This window comes from Mchenga conophoros, linkage group LG3, assembly GCF_057382185.1.
Source record: "Mchenga conophoros isolate Kocher_MC1m ecotype Shallow Benthic linkage group LG3, M_conophoros_male_GT1.1, whole genome shotgun sequence".
Lineage (NCBI taxonomy): Eukaryota > Metazoa > Chordata > Actinopteri > Cichliformes > Cichlidae > Mchenga > Mchenga conophoros.
In genome coordinates this window covers 64,996,386-65,013,455 of record NC_140528.1, presented here as the reverse complement: position 1 = coordinate 65,013,455, position 17,070 = coordinate 64,996,386, and the positions used below count along the sequence as shown (strand labels likewise).

Genomic DNA, 17,070 nt, shown 5'->3' with positions numbered 1-17,070 from the left:
TTTTGTTGTGTTTTTGGATGAAACATTGTGCAGTATAAATTAAAATGTGTGAAACGTGTCCAACTTACATAATACTCTGAATGCGATGATGTCACTCCACTCTGTCCAGGAAAAGCTTCTTCTGCCCCGGCAGCTGTATTCTCCACTGTCAGACTCAGCAGCGCTGCTGATTGTGTATTTACTGGATGCTGAACCTATGTTTACTTGGCCTCGTCTCCATTCATACGTCCACTGAGCTCCTTCACCTCCATGAATCTCACATGTGACAGTGACTGTCTCACCGCTGTATATCTGAGTCCAGGATGGCTGCAGGGTCACAGTGGGCTTAGTGGGAACTGTTCACATAAGAATGATCCAGTTAGAAGAGAAACATGAAAACTCTGCTGTTTATAACGTAAGAGTAGAGTGAATGCAAAGCAAATGATTCACAGACAGTTTGAAGTCTGAAAATCAAAACAAAGTCACAATAAAACAATTTATAGCTTTCACACTGTAACACAATATTTTAATATAAAATGTATTAGAATTTACTTTGTAAAGTTATATTTTATTTATACTCCAAAACTCACAGATTTTTCTGCTTTACATTTACTTTGAGGTTAAAATCAGCGTGAAGCTGGGAGCCAGTATGAAAAATGGGAGTGCTGGGATCCTATGTGATGTGTTTGAGCTCAAAGCCTGGCAGCTTAAATCTGTTTGGTCTGCAGTCATTCAGCTGATTGTTTGCTTAGACTGTTGCAGTAATCTAGGCAGGGGCACCGTAAGAGGAAGAAAAGTGATAAAAATTATTAACCTGTCACCACAAAATATTGTTTGCTTCACACTGTACTTTTAAATGTTTATGTTTCACAGTGTTAGTTTTGTTTTTTTCAACAAAGAAGAGGCTAGAGCAGCACCTCTGCAGGACAAAGAGACTGTAGGATGGGTCTGTTAGAAGTAAGGTCTGTTTTTCAAAAAAGAAAAGTGAGACAGGTGGAAATTAAACTCAGAGGAAGTCTGCATGAAAAGCTTTCCTACTATTAGTCAACTTACTTCACTTCTAACAGAAAACAATGTGTTTGTGTGTTTTTTAGTCAACATGCAGTTAGTTGGTGCAGTCAGACCCTTTGTACATATATATGCTAAATCACTTATCTGCTAACCTGCTGGCAAGACAAACAGATCAAACCACTGGCTCAGGCTTAGCTGTCCCACTGCCTCTGCACCCACACTCCTGAAATTGAACCAGCCCACTGATATCTGAAGGAGGAGCTGAGTCTTTTATGTCAAATATGTCTAGTTGAGGGAGGCCCCTTGGGAATTGTATTTTTTTTCTGCACACTATTTATTTGGTAATCAAAGAGTAATTTGAAAAAATATATCATTAGCACATAATTGGACTTGAAAATCAAAAAGTTCTTTCTTTTAAATAAATAAATTAAATCAGGTAATTAACGGATCTTTATATTCAACAGTTTACTTATTTCGACATCTTTACATTTACATATTTATACATTTATGAACATATAATCAATGAGTCATCAGTTAGCTGTTGTTTCCTAACAATGTTGTTAAACCTCCAGTGATGGATTCAAAGCTGGAGGCTGCTCTGCTCTCATAAACTGTTCATAAAATGTGAAATACAAAGTTTTTATGTGGCACCAAAGTCAAAACTAGACTGGCAAAGAAAAACTAAGAGTAAAGGTTCAGTAACCAGGAAAGGAGCACAAACTGTTTTTTAAATCACTCTAAAAAGACAAAACAGCACCATGAACTCCTCTGTGTCTGTAAGTGATCTGAAGACTGAACAAAGGTGAAACAATGTACTGAGCCTAATAATTCATAATTTGACAGATTTAGTGGTTTAAGTGCTGGTGATTAGTGAATATTGACTTCCATTACAATTTGGAGAAGACCTTTTTCAACTCTCAAACTTTTTTAAACTCATCAGTTTCCTGAATAATGACTGAATCGCTTTTAGTTGTGACTAAATTCGTGTTTCTTCTCCTTCCTCTGCAGGTGTAGATGCCTCCATCAGAGACAGAGATTGCACTCTTAGAGCTAAAAGAGATGATCTCATTTTCAGATGAGGTTTTTCTGAACAGAGTAATTCACCTCACAGGTCAGTGTCACACTGCCCCCTGCTGGTGTGGTTGTGCTGTCTGCTGTCAGAGTGGCCTTGACTTTAAGTTCTGTAACTTAGACAAATATGAAGCTATTATTGTGGTCCTTTTAGTGGAAGAAGGAGAAACCCACCACATCTGCCACACAGATGTTCCAGCTGCAGTTTTATTTCCTACTGCAACTGAGACTCAAATACAAGGTGAAGAGCAGGTGAGCCTGGCTGAGTAATACGCCACCTGGTGGTTTGTTCTGAGTGTGACAGAAAGCCTGAGCCTGTGAGCCTGAGCTCAGGGTTAATGAACCCTCGAATACAGAAAACCTTCCACACTCATCTGTGGATCTGTCACAGCAGAAGTGCAGCAAAGGTCACAAGTAATAAAACAGACAACAAAGAGAGCAGGTGAGCTGAAACTTGACCACATGTCTGTATTTTAAGTGCTTTATGCAAAACTTTAAGACTTTCCAGCTGATAATATCTGTGCATACAGATGTTTTGACATATTTACAAACCTGATCACACACACAGAGGTAATAAAATGCACACGAGGGTTAATATATATACACATGACTTTGCTACAGTAAAATCTCCAAACTAAGCTACTATCATAGAAACACCAAATTAGAGAAAAAGTATTTTGTGTCCATTCTTCCAGTAGAGTCCACAGACTTGTAAATATGTGTCTCTGTAACAATGAGTGAAGTGCAGAGGTGTGAACTCAAATGCAGGAAGCAAAATAACTTAAATAAAACTGAACTTTAATATCTAAATAGTCTAAACATGGAAACATACAAAGAATCAAAATGTAAAACTAGAAATAAATAAACTGTCAATAGAAACAACTAAGAGATGAACACACGTGAGTGTTCACAGATGCTCTGACAAAGACTGACAAGACACAGCAGAACTATTTATATATGAAAGAAACAAACCTTCAAATTAAAGAGGAAATATTTTTTTAAAAAGCTAAACAAAGATGAGGAAGAAGCACTCAGACTAAAATGATGAAAGACCATGACAGTGACAAATGAATAAATCTATATCAATGGCACTTTGTCCAGTTTGTTTTACTTGTTACTCTTCTGTATGTGAAGCCTTATTCATTCATGACTTTAACAACTTTCAGAGGTTTTTTCAAGAGGACACTGAGGCAGACAGCACACCATGACACTATAAATAACTGAGAGTAAAAATTCATAATAAGACTGATTAAAGTCTTCAGGCAGGACTTTAACTGACTGATCTGTGGTTGAGTCTGTTTTCAGATTAGAGTTACCTGCATTTACCCTAAACTCATCACGCTGTGCTGTAATACATTAGATTGATCCTCCAGTTCATCAGCATCTTGTGAATCATAACTGTGATGTGTGAGGATGGACAGATAAATACTCATGAAAAGGAAATCAGTCAGTTTCAAGGCAACAAACTCTAGTAAATATAAAGTTTGTGTATCGGCTGAGTGAAACATCTGCTCACATGGTTGCACTCTTGATATGATCTTTTAGTATTTTAACCAATAAATGCAGTGGAGTGTGAGCTGTATCATATACAATATTTTGTCCCTCAGGTTATTCCTGAAATATAGTTTGTTTCAACTTTGTTATATGACGGGTCACATTTATTCATCTGCTTCTTCCTGGTCTGCTCATGTCAAAGTCCGCCATCTAGTGGTTAAATGGAGGAAGTGCCGAGTAATAATGGCTAGAGCTCCGTGTCTGTGATAGTTCTGCATCTGCTGCTCTTGAGATGGGATAAAGTGTAAGTTTGGGCAGATGATGGATTGTTTCTACATATTAGTGCTCTGTCCTTCTTGTGGGTCTGTGAAGTTTGTTACATTACTACTGTAAGCTAACTGTTAGTGCTTTGTTTTGCCTGTTAGCATAAAACATGTCAGCATGTGGTATTTGTATTTACGTCACTTGACAGGCTTTGTCCATTTATTGTTAATGTTATGATCTTGCATTGGTCATGTGACATTTGTGCATCTACACTGAGATTAAATGTACCTGCTCTGTTTTGTTGTTACAGTTTTACAGACTGAAAGTGGTACAAATGGTACATCAGTAAAAGCTCTGAAGAACGCCACAGTCTCCACATGGAGCGCTTACTGAAGCCATTTATGTTTAACTGCACAGGCTGAATAGAAGCATTGAGCCTGTGCAGAAGATAACATGTAAACACAGGGAGGATATTATTGAGCACATTATAGGAGATAACAGCTACATATATGAACAGGAAGAAAAAGATCATTTCTTACCTTCAGCATTTCCACAGATGACAGTACTGAGCACTAAAATAATCAATAAAACCTCATCAGACATTATACAATCAAACTGTTGTAACACAGTGTGTAACTATAAGTGATGCAAAAAGCAGCAGTGTATCAAACATTTAAACACTATAAGAATCACAAGTCTGCTTTGTTCCAGCTCTCAGGTAAACAGGTTAAAGCAGTGACTCACTGTAATTCTCACAGATCAGAAACATTTTCATTAATCGCTGCCGTTCAAACAATGTCAGACGTGTACTTACAGAAAAAGCCCATCATGCAGAGCAAAGAGTGCCCCATCGTCACATCCAGCCTGCTGCACTCTGATCCTCAGATAATCAAACAGTTTTAGTTTGCAGAAAAAGGAGAAGTTGTGTTTAATATAGATACAACAAGAGTTTTTCTACAGGCTCTTATTCTGATTGGTCTCTCTGTGCTTCCTGCCGTTACACACAAAACTCAAACAGCTCCTGTAGCTTTGACCGCAGCAGTTGGTTGACATGTTTATATTTCCTGTCCACTGCAAACATAGAAGCTTGTTTCTTTTGTTGTGTTGTTTCCTTTCTCTATAATATATAAAGCTGTTCTGTTGCTTCATGTCAGGATATTTCTTTTGCCCGTTTGGGGGATTTTTTGGGTGCAATATCCACTAATATTTGTCTCCTGGCAGGTTTCTGCAGACTGGGAGTCACTGAGAGTGAATATACCAAAACAGCTTTTCTACTTTGGTGCCTGTATTTTCACTAAAGCCTTTTTAACCCTTGTGTGGTGTTCGTATTTTTGTTACTCAGCCAGTGTTCATGGGTCTGGTGGACCCGCTAGAGTTTTGGCTTTCCAAATTAACACTATCAAACAATTTTATGTTAAATTACTCAACAGATGTTTACTTCATCCCAATTACAAGACATATGAACAGCAAACATGGTTAATGTTTTTCCCTTTACCTTTGATAGATCACATTTATGAATTAATGTGCTTCTCGTTTTTCTTTTATATAAAATGTTATAAATAAATCAGTTATAATCAAGTGGAGTGAGTGGAAAGACACAACACATTTACACGTGAAAAAAAAATTTATTGTTTAATTTTTCTTTTGAAAAAAACTGAACACGGGTCTCACAGACCCGAACACCATACAAGGGTTAAATCATTTTTCTCCTTTTAATTGTTTAACTGCTGAATTAAAATTAAATTCTTACTTTAGGCTGCATTAAAATATGTTTATTTTATTCGACTCTTAGCTGAAACATCATCATGCAGTCATATAGTGAAAAGGCTCCTTTGACCTCAGACCTGTGAAAGTTTCCACCTTGTGGTTAAATTCTGGTTTTAAGTTTGGTGGAGACCCAAACACAGGAAATGACTCAGTGTCTGGCTGAAGTGAGATTAAAGACTTTTATGTTTCACCAACTAAAGAACAATTAAATTCATAGATAAATTCAAAGTTATATTTATTATCTGTTGTCATTTCAAAGTAAAGCAGGAACTCATTTATTCTGCAGACTGTTCTTTGTCTTGCTTTGACATGTATGTGCAGATGCACACTGACCTCAGCCTCTGACTACATGTAAACATAATAAAATAAAACAAACTGATGTGAAACAATGATTGAAACACTGTGATAATGATGTTTGTGTTGAACACCACATGTTACCAACCAAGATCATGTGATTGTGTTCAGAGTCAGTTCAAAAAGCAGACCCATATCCAGAGCAGGACTCAGAGTACCAAACAAAGGTGACCTTTATTATGAAGCTGATAGTTTCAGGCCTCGATGGTAACAAATGAAGAAAACTGAGTTACAGATAACTGATCACATGAACACAGAGACTTACCTGTGGGTCATCACAAAGTCTTCCAGATCACAGAAGTTTCAACTTACACTTTCCAGTCAACATAAATAAATAACTGAGACTTAAACACTGTGTGATTCCACAAATGTTAATCTGTCCAAATGATTCAGTGATGTGTAGACTAATAGATCAGAAGATACTGTGGTGTATTACCTACAACATGACTGTAGACGGATGTTTTTTTTTCTGTGTATCTAATGTTATAATAATTATTCCTGATAGACTTTTGCCCTTATTTTTACTCATGTTGCCATAGTAACTTTGAATCGTAAAAGTCTACTGAGAAAATGCACAAAGCAACAAACCACATGTTGCTTCATCGTGTTAAACAGTTCACTTATAACTCGAGCAAACTTCCACTTCCTCTTTACATTTACTGAAGTTTGCTAACAAGAATAAGTAACCACACCAGACACCACATCCACACCAGAGTTTTTGAAGTGTTTTAGAGCGGTGGTTTGATGTGGATGATTGTTTGTCCTTGTATATTATGTGCATGTGATCACAGCCCTGGGCCCTGTCCTCAGCTTGTGACGGGTCCCTGGTCTCTGGGAGGGTCGGCTGCCCGTTGCCTCTGGTTCTCAGAAGCTCTCCTCATGGGGTCTCTGTCTTCCTTCTGCTCTCTTTCAGGTGCTGTTTGTTTTCTGTATCGCTACCTCTTTTTTCTCTTTCTCTCTCTTTCCTTCTCTTTCGTTCTTCTAATTTCTTCTTCCTGGACCTCCCCACCTGTCAGCTCTGGCACTGTTACAGTAAAGATGTGTAATCTTTTTTTTTTCTTTTACTTTAATACCTGCAAATAGTTAATGGAGCAGTTAAAGCACAGTTTCTATAGTAAATGTTCTTCCTCATTTTAACTCTGCAGGCTGATGAAGGAAACAACAAAAGATCATTGAGGTTTGTTTCAGTGCAGAGATGGTGCAGATAAGACTGCAGCTCTGTGTGAACTTGCAGTTAAACAAATAACAATGTTTACACAATATTTTCCATCATTTTGAGAAGTGATCCTTCCTGTCACAGTCTGAGCTACAGGTCAGAGTTTAAACACTTTCTGCATATGTTCATGGTCTCAATCATTAAAGTTTCACATCTTACTGACATGTTAATAGTCTAAAGCAGCGGTCCCCAACCTTTTTTGCGCCACGGACCGGTTTATGCCCGACAATATTTTTATGGACCGGCCTTTAAGGTGTCGTGGATAAATACAACAAAATAAAACTAGTACCGGTACCGAAAAAAAGAAGATGTATTCATAACACACGTGAAAAGACCCAGGAAAACTGAGTAAATGATAAAAACGATAACAAAATAACGCTGAAAACCGATAAAAACCCTGAAAACCATACATTTCACACCTGAGCCTCAACTCTCGCGGCCCGGTACCAAACGACTCACGGACCGGTACCGGTCCGAGGCCCGGGGGTTGGGGACCGCTGGTCTAAAGTATTGTCCTCATCAGGGTATAAAGAGGACAATAAAGTGCAGTGTGCTTTAGGACCTTATGTTTGCTGGATACTGATGGCTTAAAATAAGAGATTGCTACACACAAAACTGTTGTTTCAAACCACAGGCTGCATTTCCTCTTTTCTATGTGGCCCAGTCGAATATGAGGCCGTTCAGTGGATTAAAAATAAACCTGTGGCAGAACAGACAGTAACCACCAACAACCCTTCATGCACACTGTAGCTGCCGCCCTGTGTGTCGGCATTATTCTGTATTGTCATGTTTGCAGTTTGATCTTTAATTTATAGATAGAGTTAGAAGAATATATATATTTTTCTTATTTTAAACATTTAAATATAACTGAATTAACAAGAGAAAAAAGAAAAAACAAAACGTAAAAATCATCAAGTTTTCATGTAAATATCTATGTCTACAGAATGTGTGTGCTCGAAAAGGAGTAGGATGAAGTTTACACTTTTAATAATAGTTTGCATTTATATAGCGCTTTTCAGGACCCCTCAAAGCGCTTTACAATTCCACTATTCATTCTCTCTCACATTCACACACTGGTGGAGTCAGCTACAGTTGTAGCCACAGCTGCCCTGGGGCAGACTGACAGAAGCCAGGCTGCCGTATTGCGCCATTGGCCCCTCTGGCCATCACCAGTAGGTGGTAGGTGAAGTGTCTTGCCCAAGGACACAACGACCGAGACTGTCTGAGCCGGGGCTCGAACCGGCAACCTTCCAGTTACAAGACGAACACCCAACTCTTGAGCCACGATCGCCCTTTTCCTGTTCCTAGCCTCTTATCTCAAATGTAATTGCTTACAGATCCATAGCTAGAATTCAACATTATTTGATCCATACATGTTTAACTATGTACAAGTCTAACACATGAACATACACAAATAAAACCATTTGCAGCATGTAAACCAAAACAACAACAAACGACATTTTTACATAAACTAAGCATCCTGTGTTTAACATCTGCTTAATCTCTGAGCTTATTTTATGTGACAAACACCTTAATAAACACTTTGGTTAAGCTTTGGTTACTCTGGCATTGATCCATCAGAATGAGGACACAATGAGACAACTCAGTCACTGAGAGGAAGATTTCCTGTATTCATGCAATTTATATTATTAGGCAATTGTGTGAATTTTTGTACTGATGTACTTGTCTTGATTTCATGTGTACAGGTGTTCCACACACTAACTCCTCTGACTGTAATGCTGTGATATTTTACATTTGTCCTTACTATTGGCTTGCTGAACATAAGGATTCCTCTCATGAGTATTTGGTCTTACATGGAACAAGTTCTGAATTTGTGGGGCAAAGATTTATTTGCTGATTTGTACATTGTTTGCACAGTTCTGAGGTCAACCAAATCTTTAAATTTGAGAATATTTAATTTGATAAAAAGTGGATTTAATGGTTCTCTTGAACTAGTTTTATTTCTTATGCTTATTGCTCTTTTTTGCAGAATCTATATTGGATGGGTGTGTGTTTTATACGTCTTTCCCCACACTTCCCCACAGTATGTCATGTACAGCAGTATAATGGAACAATAGATAATATAATGATGTTTGATTGATGAGATCCTTAACCTTGTAGAGAATTGCCAGAGACTTTGATATTTTGCCTTTGATATAAGTAATGTGGTGAATCCAGCATAGTTTGTGATGTATTATCACACCGAGGAATTTTATTTCAGATAGTGTCTAATTCAATGTTATTTATTGTCAGTTTACTATCGGTAGAATATGTGTGATTCCCAAATATTATGAATTTTGTTTTACTCAGGTTCAATGTTAATTTATTAAGGTCAAACCAGGTCTTCAGATTATTTAATTCATTTTATAGTTCATTCAGATGTTGCTCCAAGTTACTTCCACAGCACAGTAAGTTTGTATCATCTGCAAATAATATTACTTTCAAAGAGTTTGAAATTGCACATATCTCATTAATGCACAATATGAAAAGCAGCGGCCCCAAAACTGATCCTTGGGGAACCTCACACACAATTTTGGCATTTATGGCATTTATTTATGTATTTATTTATTTTTACAGTTTTTAAGGTAACTGTTAACCCATGATAATGCCACCCCTCTGATTCCATATGTACATAGTTTGTTAAGTAAAAGGTTGTGATCAACTGTATCAAATGCTTTCTTTAAATCTAAAAAAACCTCTGACAGCATATTCTTTGTTTTCAAAACAGTGTTTACTCCATTACTTAACTCCATTAAGGCAAGTGTTGTGGTCCTTTTGGGTCTAAATCAATATTGCTCTTCATATAGCACATTATATGACTTTATCACCAAAAACAATCTATTGTAAAATATTTTTTCCAGTATCTTAGAGAACTGCAGTAGTAGAGAAATGGGACGATATTGGAACTACTTTTGCAATTTTCATCATATCAGGAAATAAACCACTTTGTAATGACAGATTACAAATGTAGGTAAATTGTTTCACAATGCATCCAATAATATCTTTAATTAAGTCCATATCAATGCCATCACAGTCAGTTCATTTCTTGAAGTTAAAGGATGTAACTGCATCAATAATTTCCTCTTCATCTACTCCCCTCATAAACATTGAGTTTGCTACATTAATAGTTTTAATTTTAGGAGGGTTTCCAGTTTTTACAATTTCTTTTGCCAAGCCAGGACCAACATTAAGAAAAAGGTTATTAAAACGATTTGCATTTTTTTATGTCACTGGTGTCTTTGTCACAAAATTAATATAAATTTAATCCTGTCAGACAGGACAGGATTGGAAGGTTGATGGTTCGCTCCAGTCTGCGTGCCAAATATCCTTGTGGAAGATACTAACCCCAAGCTGCTCTCTGATCCATCTGCTGAAGTGTGAATATGTGACAGAAAGCAAGTAAATAGAAAAAAGTGCTTGGGTAAATTGGGCAAGTTGTGTACAGCGCATTGAGTGCTCAGAATAAAAAAGTGCAGTATAAGAACCAAACCATTTATCAGACATTCCTCAGAGGTTCCTCACACCTCGATGCTCTTCCTGGTTGTGTTGTTTTGTCTTTCTCCAGGTCTTTCCCTGCAGGATGGTGGCCCTCTCTTTTTTTATGTCCACTTCTGCATCACTTATTCTCTGGTGTAGTAGAGAAACATATAATCAGTAGTCAGGCAGTGAATGTTAGTTACAGATGATCTTACACACCACCTCAACATAGTATAGTATAGTTTGTATAGGCGTATAGGTTAGCTTGTAAGCCTCTGTATACACACACAAAAAACAACAAAGTAAAGAATCAACAGCATAATGTAGTGTTTGGGATTTATGAGGTTCAGCAGTGCTGGGAATAGTGGGAGTGTTACTGGGAGGTGCTTGGGTAACAAAAGGCCATGCACAGGTGTAGTTGGCCTCTTTGTCTTAGTTTTGTTGTGTTAATGAAGCTACGTTTTTCCTCACAAATCAGCTCTGAGCCTGAAGGACTGAAAAGAAACAATTCAAACTTTCACAGCTGCAGAAAAAGATTCAGTGACTTTGTGATTATTTCCTTATTTTCCAACAAAGACCCGAAGTTCAAACTTGTGGCTTCAGACATTTTCACATATCTCAATTCTGTTAAGGAGAGATGCTGACACCATGTGGACAAATGCTATTATTGCTGGTTTGTGGGTTACAAATGTTTTTATCATGGCAAACTATATAAGTAATAGTAATACTGGTTCAGTGTTGAAATATCTGTGTGTCCGTTGTTCCAATAAGTGTTTTTATTCATCATTTCTATGAGGAAAAGAAGAAGGGAAAATGTTTCGACATTAAAGTGGCAAATTTGTGAGAAAAAAGTGGCCCTTTAGTGCCGAACTGCCATCGCCTGCAGTACAGTAACTGATACCCAATGTCTCATTTACAACAGAGACCTGTTTCAGACAAACATATTTAAATTACAACATCAGCATGTTTGTGATATCAGTGTTGTGACCTGTAGATTGTATAATTCAGAAGTGATATGCTCACTCATACAAACAATCACAGACTTTTTTCATGTTTTTAATCCTGTAAGGAGACAAAAGTGATCCAGAGGAAATGTTTTAAGCGCACTGACATCTGCTGCATCAGCAGTAAGATTATTTCTAAATTGGTGAACCCAAAATCTTCAAGATTTAAGGCGAGGATTGTTTCGAAGGTTTAACTGGTGCAAAAGGTCTAAACTCAAGATAAGATTGGAAGATTTGTTAACATATATTTGATTATTTTATTTTTTTAACCTTTTCCTCTATAACATTATTTTTGCTTTTATTTAGGCCAGAAACAAAAGTAGGCTAAATAATTAAATTTGAAAGAGAGATTATTTTGAAGTAAGAAAGTTTAAAAAAAAATCACAAACAAAAAAAAAAAATCACACTTTTAACACTTTTATTAAAAAAAAAGAAAAAAGAAAGTAAGATCGATTTAAAAACAAATTGCTATGGTTACTGCAGGATGCTGCCTTTAAGTTTGCTTAGAGGTGTGAAAAACAAAACAAACACCAAAGAACAAAAATGTCAGCTCTTTCAAACAACAAGGATTTTATTTCTCACAGTTTTACTGACAACAAACTGTATTTATATAATTTATTAGGCAAGAAAATTTAAACAGAAACAAAGTCAAGCAGTAAATAAATGTTGTTATGAATAAAAAACCCACATTCTTCTTTTTCCAAATATTAGATAAAACCGTAAAGAGTGGAGTGTGTTGTAACACATATTTAAAGTGTTGCAGTCATATGTTTCTAATCCAGCTCATTACCAAAACTGTCTTTTAATAATTTTACAGAGAGCAGCGGAAAAACAGAACAACACAACCAAAGATTTTACAAAAACATCAGATGATGTCAGGAAACAGACCAGTTTACTGCTGTTTAGTATAATAGTATAATACTGTATAGGGAAAATTATGAATGGATAGTTGTTATTAGGGCTGTCACAAATGATTATTTTTATAGTCGACTAGTCACCGATTATTTTTTTGATTAGTCGACTAATCAGATCATGCATCCACTGGACGTAAAACGTAGAGCTTATTGCACCAGCAGCATCTGCTTTCATATAACTATCACTAGCTTACAGCTTGAAGTGTTTAAGGTATGTGCTCACTATAAAAAAGACGAGATGATAGTTCATTAAACTTTTAATTAAATTTGCAGATTGTGTCGGTGGATTTTAATAAACTCAGCCGTCTGCTCTTTGCTCCCTAAAATATAACACTACACTGGAGTAAATTCTCGATCATGTCACACTTCTGTTTAATCAGTTTTCTGTTTGACGTTTATTTCACTGTGTGAAAACTATAACTTTAAACTCTGCTAAACCGATCTACTCAGGAACAAGTAAAACACTGAAAAAAGCCAAATAATAACATTTTTAAGTTATCTAAGTTATCTAAACCGGTGAACCGTGGGCGATATGCCAGGGGACACAGCCTGACGGGACACGTCCACAGACAGGGGAGCAGCAAGAGTGAACTCGCGAACGAGACACTTGTAGGCAGCCAGGAGGTTTCAGCTCACTGAGTGAGTCCCTGCTGGCCGCGTAAACCTGCGGCACGTAGGCAATACCCCTCACATGGAGCCGGCACTGCAGGCTGGAAAACACTCACTTGCCGCCTGTGTCCCAGGGGAACACAGTCTGCAACAGCACAGCTGCTGAAAGTGTAGGGCCGAGGTAGGGAGGTCACCCGAAGGGTCCAGCCCCAGAGCTGCGAAACACCCCGTGCCTTCTGCAGACTGGGAAGGGGACTGGTGGCCAAGCCCGCTGAAGGCCAAGCAGGGACTCAACACAAAGGTCTGGCGAACCACGGGCAATATGCCAGGAGATGACATCTTAAAGAAGTGTCTACACGCCACGACCATGCACCCCGTACATATGGAATATGCAACGGAGTGGAAAGATAGTCTCGATATGATGGAGAACTTCTGTTGTGAGCTGAGAAAAGAAGGGTTTCTATAATCTGCTGCAGTGTTTGAATGAATGGAAGAATCCAGCTCTGACCTCACATGACTGTGGAAATGTTTGCTGCAAAAGTCAGCAGCTACAAACACTGAAAACCTGCCTGGATATCAGCATAAGGACGTGTGTGAGGGGTTACTGGCTGCCCAACATGCCTGTCCCACCTGCGGCTTCCTGTTGAAGAACAATAAAGTATATTTTAAAAGTATTGTTTCCCCTTGATGTAAAGTGAAGTTCTGTTTTGTGTGTTTGAGTCTTTACAGAAATTGTGTAAAGTTAACTGTACCTTACAGACTTTGTTTAGAAGGCGCAGACAGACTTTGTATCTGTGTGGAGGAGGAAATCACCTGGTTTTACTTTCATGTAAATATCTGGTCTCAGACATACACACATCTTATCATTTGTAACGTGTTTCGTGTTTTACAGATTTTTTACGCAAAACATGTGAAGCTGAAGCACTTCTCTATCTTCTTCTGTATCAGTAAAAAATCATTAACACCTCACCTGGGATACTTGAAACAATGGTGTGTTTTGTACGGTGATGCTGTTACTCGACTAAATGAAACTGACCGACAGTGACTTGAAAAAGTATTCATACCCTTTGAACTTTTACACATTTTGTTACCTTAAAACCACAAACTTAAATGTTTTTTTTATTGGGATGTGATAGAACACAAATAGTGCAGAACTGTAAAGTGGTATGAAAATGATAAATCGTTTTCAAAATTTATGTAAATAAAAATCTGAAAAGTGTGGCGTGCATTTGTTTTCAGCACCCCCTGCGTCAATACTTTGTAGAGCCACCTTTTGCTGCACTTACAGCTGCAAGTCTTTCAGGGTATGTCTTTACCAGCGTTGCACATCTAGAGACTGAAATGCTTGTATACTCTTTGTTGCAAAATGGCTCAAGCTCAGACGGACTGGATGGAGAGCATCTGTGAACAGCAATTTTCAAGTCTTGCCACAGATGCTCAATGGGATTTAGGTCTGGACTTTGACTGGGCCATTCTAACACAAGAATATTCTTTAATCTAAACCAGGGGTCGGCTGGTGTCCTGAAGGTTGTAGATATCACCCTGGGCAGGGCTCTAGACTAACTTTTTGCCATGGGCGTACCGGTACGCCTAACTTAAAAAAGTTAGGCGCACACAAATTTTATAATAATTGATATAATATAATGTGTTTTTCTGGATACACTGTGCTTTTTCAACATTCAAAGATTGATGACACCGTGTCAGAGCACTGGCTATGAATTTCAGAAGGATCAGGCCTTAACTTAACAGAAAAGTTAGCAATAGTTCTTTTCCTATTACAGCTACATCCACTTCTGTCGTGCCTAGGCTGCTCACTAGGGCTGGGTATCATCACTGATTTCTATAATCCATTTGATTCCGGTTTTCAAAGTCCTGATTCGATTCAACTTAGCCTCAGACAGTCAGAAATATTATAATTCTGATCATTTATCAGTACTGACTTCATCAGAATTGTGAACATCACAGCAGATGCCTTTGTGTGAAAGTAACTGAGAATAAAACACAGAAAAACATGAAGGAGATTTTCCTGGTCTGGCTTTTTATAGCAGATAACCTTAAAAATATTCTACAATGTTCTGCATATAAAGTTTAAATTTCTTCAGTATTGAACAACAGAAAAAAATAGGCTTATGGATCCATATGTACGGGGTACGACCCCCCTGGGTCGTGGCGTGTGGATATTTCTTTAAGACACTCCGGCACGCCCGGCTACGCCCCACAGCAAACGTATAAAACAGCTGTGCAGACGTGACACCGGTGATCGTTTGATCAGAACGCGTCTCCGAGTGGCCTCACGGTGGAGAGATAGTCCCTCACTAAGAGAACCAAGGTTACACCGTAACCGTACGGTCTGCGCTTGGGTTCTGTTCAAGTTGCTGGCCGCCGTCCAGCGTGACAGTGCTACTGGAAACTGAATTTCTGGAAGGAACCAGATTAATAGGTTCATCTAATCTAATCTAATCTAATCTAATCTAATCTAAAAGGAAACAAGGAAATTCAGTTTGGTTTGATCACAGAGAGAAAGGAAAACATTCAGTTCAGTTCTTCTTTTTGGGAGTTTTAATTTATACAGAGATAAATGGTTGTCATGGAGATGAGATTTTAATGGTCTAAATGTTGTTGAATAAAAATGATGAGCTAACATGAGCTTATTGAAAGGACAGAGAGAAACAAACTGACCTGCAGACCAGACAAACGTTGGTTGACTGTGATCAGTGTGATACTCTGGGTCTCCTCTTCCAGCTCTGCACACATATCCTGCTGTGTGTGTCTGTCCATGAATGATGTAGGAGTCCTGTGCAGTCCCACTGCCATCAGGTAGCAGCTCATAACTGGAGGATTTCTCTGATAGATCAGGAACAGCTTTATACCAGTAGAAGCTCCATCCTGCAGACGGATGTTCAACCTCACAGTTCAGAGTTACTGAGGCTCCAGGACTCAGCCATGATGGAGACACAGTGAGGACAGGACGGGGTTCATCTGTTCAACAAAGATTTTCTCTCAGTGAACATGTAGTACAGTCTCTGAACAGTGAGCTCAGTTTATACAAAGAATAATAATCTCAGTCTATATGAACAGAAACACATTTTACAAAGTGTTCAAACAGCTTAAAGCAAACATGACTTACTGTCAGAAACTGTCAGTGTGACTGAATCACTCCACTCTGTTGTTTCATGCTGTGAACTTTTCATTCTGCCCTTACAGCGATAGTTTCCACTGTTGGATGATGAAGCAGATCTAAACCTGTATTCATTTTGATTTGGAGGTTTTCTGATGCTGTTTGCTTCCCACTCATAATCCCACTCAGTGTCTCCTCCATGGATCTCACATCTGACAGTGATCGTCTCTCCTCTGTATATCTCAGACCAGTTTGGATGCAGAGTCACAACAGGCCTGATTGAGACTGTTAATGTTCAAGAAAGTACAATAAAAACACGTGAATGACAAAAGGTTCAATTACCATCAGATGTAGTGCTTTGTGGGAAGTTCAAGTTTGAGCTCACCAGTTGTGTCAATCCAAACTGCCTCACTGCTTCACTTCTTCCTCCTCTGCAGCTGTAGAGTCCTCCCTCTGAGACACTGATTTGTCCATTTGCAGTGTTGGGGAGTAACGGAATACATGTACCGCCGTTACGTATTTAAAATACAAAATATGAGTAACTGTATTCCGTTATAGTTACCATTTAAAAAGGTGGTATTCAGAATACAGTTACTTTGTTGAAATAAATGGATTACACTGCGGTACGGGGTACAACCCCCCTTGGGGGTTTTTAACCCCTGACATGTTGGTTACTCTGGGGTCTAAGTTATTGTGTTATTGAAAGTACTTGAATTTGAAAATCTATGGAACTTTCTGTTTCATATTGTCGCGGGTCAGGACTGTTTGGGTTTTGTTTGACAGCTACGTTCT

General features: G+C 38.1%; 1 protein-coding gene and 1 pseudogene across 1 annotated transcript in view; both read right to left on the bottom strand.

Moving 5' to 3' along the window:
- Positions 1-13,499, bottom strand: part of LOC146580122 (leukocyte immunoglobulin-like receptor subfamily A member 3) — a 43,262-nt gene extending 29,763 nt beyond the window's left edge. Inside the window, exons 1-2 of the mRNA XM_085250696.1 lie at positions 13,277-13,499; positions 69-335 (exon numbers count right to left, since the gene is read on the bottom strand). Of these exons, the coding sequence (XP_085106822.1) occupies positions 69-335; positions 13,277-13,499 (490 nt within the window). The remainder of the gene's footprint in view (positions 1-68; positions 336-13,276) is intronic.
- Positions 1-17,070, bottom strand: part of LOC146580115 (obscurin-like) — a 374,391-nt pseudogene that overhangs the window by 247,757 nt on the left and 109,564 nt on the right.